General features: G+C 44.0%; 1 protein-coding gene across 2 annotated transcripts in view; it reads right to left on the bottom strand.

The window, feature by feature from the left end:
• The window catches only part of LOC108624588 (glutamate receptor ionotropic, kainate 1-like), a 198,932-nt gene that overhangs the window by 94,177 nt on the left and 100,654 nt on the right, over nucleotides 1-4,101 (bottom strand). For both annotated transcript variants that reach the window (XM_026813222.1, XM_026813221.1), the window contains exon 3: nucleotides 2,132-2,287. In XM_026813222.1, the coding sequence (XP_026669023.1) occupies nucleotides 2,132-2,287 (156 nt within the window). The remainder of the gene's footprint in view (nucleotides 1-2,131; nucleotides 2,288-4,101) is intronic.

Genomic DNA, 4,101 nt, shown 5'->3' with positions numbered 1-4,101 from the left:
GACAACTTTTTCGCTAAGGAAAATGTTGTTTAAAATTACGTCAGGAACCTCCCATTTCAATATCTTACACTAGTTTTGGGTCACTCTGTATACGGTTTTTAATATTAATGGTATTGCTATCCACTGTTCCTTTAGATTTTACTAGCTCCTGTTATGGTATTATGTATCACGGTCAAGAGCATGTGATTCAGGTCGCGAATAACCAAACCATATGTCCCCGTCGTCGGTTCCGGATAGAAAAAGCAACGAGAATCTCTCGAAGAAATTCCGGGATGGAAGCGGCAACCGGCGGCGGCGGCGGCGGCGCGCCGTAAAACCGTATTACGTGGAACCGCGGAGGAAGAATACGAAGAATCGGAACAAAGGCGTGAACACGCGGTCATGTTTCTTCGTCATATCGTAAAAACACAGTAAAAAGGAGAACATCGGGTACGAGCATCCTGGCTTTTCCATTCCTGCCGAAACGAAAGAGGATTCGTTGCCAGACGATGAATCGGATCGCATCGAATTCGAATGGTACAAAGAATACTCGCGAGGCACGAGGGGTTTCGCTCATTGAAAAATCGAAGTCGATATAAATGAACGGACTATACTGACGTCAGGTAGAAAATATCAAACGTTTCATTAATTCATATGTATAAATCTTTCAATTTTTCCAAGATTTTGCGAAATTTTCGATTTTTGCCAATAACTTCCAACCCGTTGGATCTACGGGAAAATTGCATAAGACCTTTCTTGTAGAGGACNACCCTCCTCGGCTCCTATCCAAATTCTTATAAAACGAAACTCGGTGTCAATTGTGTGAGAATAAAAAGGCAACACGAAGCAATTCACCAGCTCGGTCGCCTCGTAACCCGTTTTTTCGTGGACTTGCACATCTGTCTGTCGCGTCACCAGCAAGTAGATATTTGTCAATGAGAACTGCTCTTATCGCTGTTATCCACGATGGAACGATGCCAAATCTCGATCCATCGAGTCAGAACGCGCTTGTACTAGTTATTCTATATCCGTATTTGTCACACGATAATTTGTCTACATTTCAGGCTAATAATTCGATTAAACAAAGCGAAGGGTTCGACATGATAATTAGTTGACCGCCGATCGGCACGAAAATAATTATCGCGATCGTTTCTGTAACCGATTAATAATAATCGGTCGACGTTTCCGACGAGCTTCCACGTGTCACAGCGATAACAATTGTCCCTAAGCCATTAAATCGTGTAATTGCGCTCGTTTCCCGACGGCCTCGAGCCGATCGGTGCTAGAATAATTAACGCCGAAGGAAATAAACGATGTTTCGATTTAATTAGACTCGGTTGAAAACCGGCCCAGACATTTGCGAAACGCAAACGGTCTCGTTTGATCATGTCGATTAATTAAAAATTCGCCTATTTCAGTCTCGTAATTTGTGCAATTTTTACCTCTACTTCAATCGGTTTAAAACTATACAACGGGAATAAGCGTATGAAAGCTGTAAGACGCAAATACGGGGCAACGTTGTTAAGAAACTTTGCTTGTACGGAATACGCAACATTGACAAAGGCGGAGCATGGCGCTGGCACGGAAAGTCTCGTAGCGCGGAAGCACGAGTCTATTTTCTATGCCGGCGCGCGGAGGGGGCCAAGAACTTTGCAAATAGTTTGTACAAGGCGCGGATTTCGAAACAACGCTGAACCAGAGCAGAGGGAGAGTTTCTATGGAAGTTGGATTACGTTTATGGCATTTCCCCTCTTTCGGAGTCTCGGTGGAAACAAAAATCAGCGCACGGTTTTGAAAATACGTCGCATTAAATAAGAAAACTCAACCCTAATAATAGTTCATGAGAAACGAGAACCAATCAGATTAAAAACCTAATCAATTTAACTTATTCATTTATTATGAATATTCTTTCACTTGAAATAATATTAATTTAAAACCTGCCTCAAAGGGTTAAAAAGTGGGATCTAAAATGGAGGCAAAAGTGAAACGCCATCGTTGAAGCCGGTCGACTATTCAGCAGCGACAAAATTGGAAACGCTTTGACACGTAAGTACCATTGGCGACAGAAAACAGCGAGAAAATGTCGGGTTTTCAATAGAGGGTTTGAATTGCAGAGCAGCGTGAAAGTTGGTGTATGGAAGAGCGGACTTACCCCGTTTGGATGCGTGAAAACTGTCCTGCGGCTTTATCTGCTCAATCTGTGCGCTGAGACGTGACTTGGGCAGTATGTCCCGGTTGTCGTTGATCTTTTCCACGGCATAGCGGAACGCCACTTCCTGTTTGTCGTCCGATGGATGAAACAGGCCACCTGGGAAATCACACATCCATATTAAAGCGTTACTTTGACGGCGAGAGGCTGAGCCGCGGTTATATTCCTTATTTTCCCTCATCCAACCGCGAGCATCGAGATTCTCTACTTTTATTTATCTATCCGCGAGCGACGGGCGGCTTGTCCCGCCTTCGGGGAAGTAATGGAATCTACAACTTCATCCCTTCGACTACCTACCGTCCTTGAGCTTCTTGCGCGACTGATATTAAATATTAAACCGCCCGATACTCCACTCGGTGCGAAAGATTTTGCACACTTCTAGCCGATTTTATTTTAGACTATCTACGAAGCAAACTGGAATATACAAAATGTCGCAGAAAAAATGTCGGAGTCAATGAAAGGTGATTCTATAGGTGATTCTGAACAATAGTTTCCTTTGGCAAAATGCAGAGCGACGCACGGTTTTTGAGTTATTAGCGAAAAACACTGACCAATGAGATCGCGCGTAGGGCCTGCGCTGACCAACGGCCGACTGCGGACACTCTATTGGCTAAGCGCGGCCTACGCGAGCTATCATTGGTCAGCGTTTTTCCTTAAAAATTCAAAAACCATGCTTTATTCTCCATTTTGCCAAAGGAAACTATTGTTCAGAAACACCTATAGAATCACCTCTCGTCGGCATTGTTCCAATAGATGCAAATAAAAAATTCAAATGTGGGAAGTATGAAACGAATTTCCCTCGAAGAATATCCATATTATTATTTAGTATTGCTAAAAGAAAATTAGAGGATAGTTGAACGAATCAATTTCGCAACGTAATTTCTGCTGTCGAACCGGCGATGCTGCTACCCAAGAAGAAGAAGAAGGAGGAGGAGGAGGAGGAGGAGGAGAAGTGCAGTAAATTCGAGTTGGCAACGAGAGAACGGTGTTAATATGCAATGGAGGTAAGGCGGCAGATAAAGCGAAAGTAGGGCAGAAAAATGCGTGGGATGAGAGAGAATAAGGCGGCGGATGAAAGGCAAGGAGCGGAGGGGAGAGTGGTTTAAAAATTTCAAGTGGCCAGTATTATACATATAACCGCAATAAGAGTTAGGAATTTAAGAACAGGTTGATACGCTTTGAAATTATGATCCGTTCGAGGACTCCGGCAGGCGGAAGTTGCCGCGGTTATTTAATAACGCGCGATACCTGCGCCCGGCAAAGAAAATTTCCCGATGAATAATTCACGGGACGCTAAACGTTCTCGATAGGGGCGAGGGCGGGGAGGGGCAGACTCTGAGAATCCGTTCGACCGTGTTAACGTCGAACGAGTTCGGTCGAGGGGAGAATCCGTTCCGAATAAAGACGCCGGAAGGAATTGGCGTCATAAATTGATTTTAATCTCGCTTACGTCGCAGACTAACTAGGCGAACATCTGTGGAAGAACATCGAGTCTCTATGATTTACGTGATGGAACTCGCAGTGATAGATTTATGTCTCTCGTTAAGGTCGGACATCGATTAAGGGAAAGTGGGACGAAGGTACGTAGTGGCCAGGGAATTTCGGGGAGGAACGTGGGTCGAGAAAGTGCGAAACAAAGAGGCACGTTGAATTCATCGTCGTGATAAATCTTAAATGATTCGCCATCATTTTGAGATTAAGGTGTATAGGGAGAGCTTCGAGTAGAATCTAACGACCGTTATAGCATAGTGATTCCTCTGGGTTCGTCAGCGGAGGAATTCGCCCTTCTCGTTTAATCACGCGGCGATGGAGTTATGATCGAACGTAAAAAGTATATACAGAGTGTCCCAAAACTAGTGTAAGATATTGAAATGGGAGATTCCTGACGTAATTTTAAACAACATTGTCCTTAG

The sequence above is a fragment of the Ceratina calcarata genome, unplaced genomic scaffold (genome assembly GCF_001652005.2).
Source record: "Ceratina calcarata isolate Rehan_Ccalc_2016 unplaced genomic scaffold, ASM165200v1 scaffold32.2, whole genome shotgun sequence".
Taxonomy (NCBI): domain Eukaryota; kingdom Metazoa; phylum Arthropoda; class Insecta; order Hymenoptera; family Apidae; genus Ceratina; species Ceratina calcarata.
Note: the sequence above shows the minus strand (reverse complement) of the source record. Positions and strands in the feature narration are given on the sequence as shown.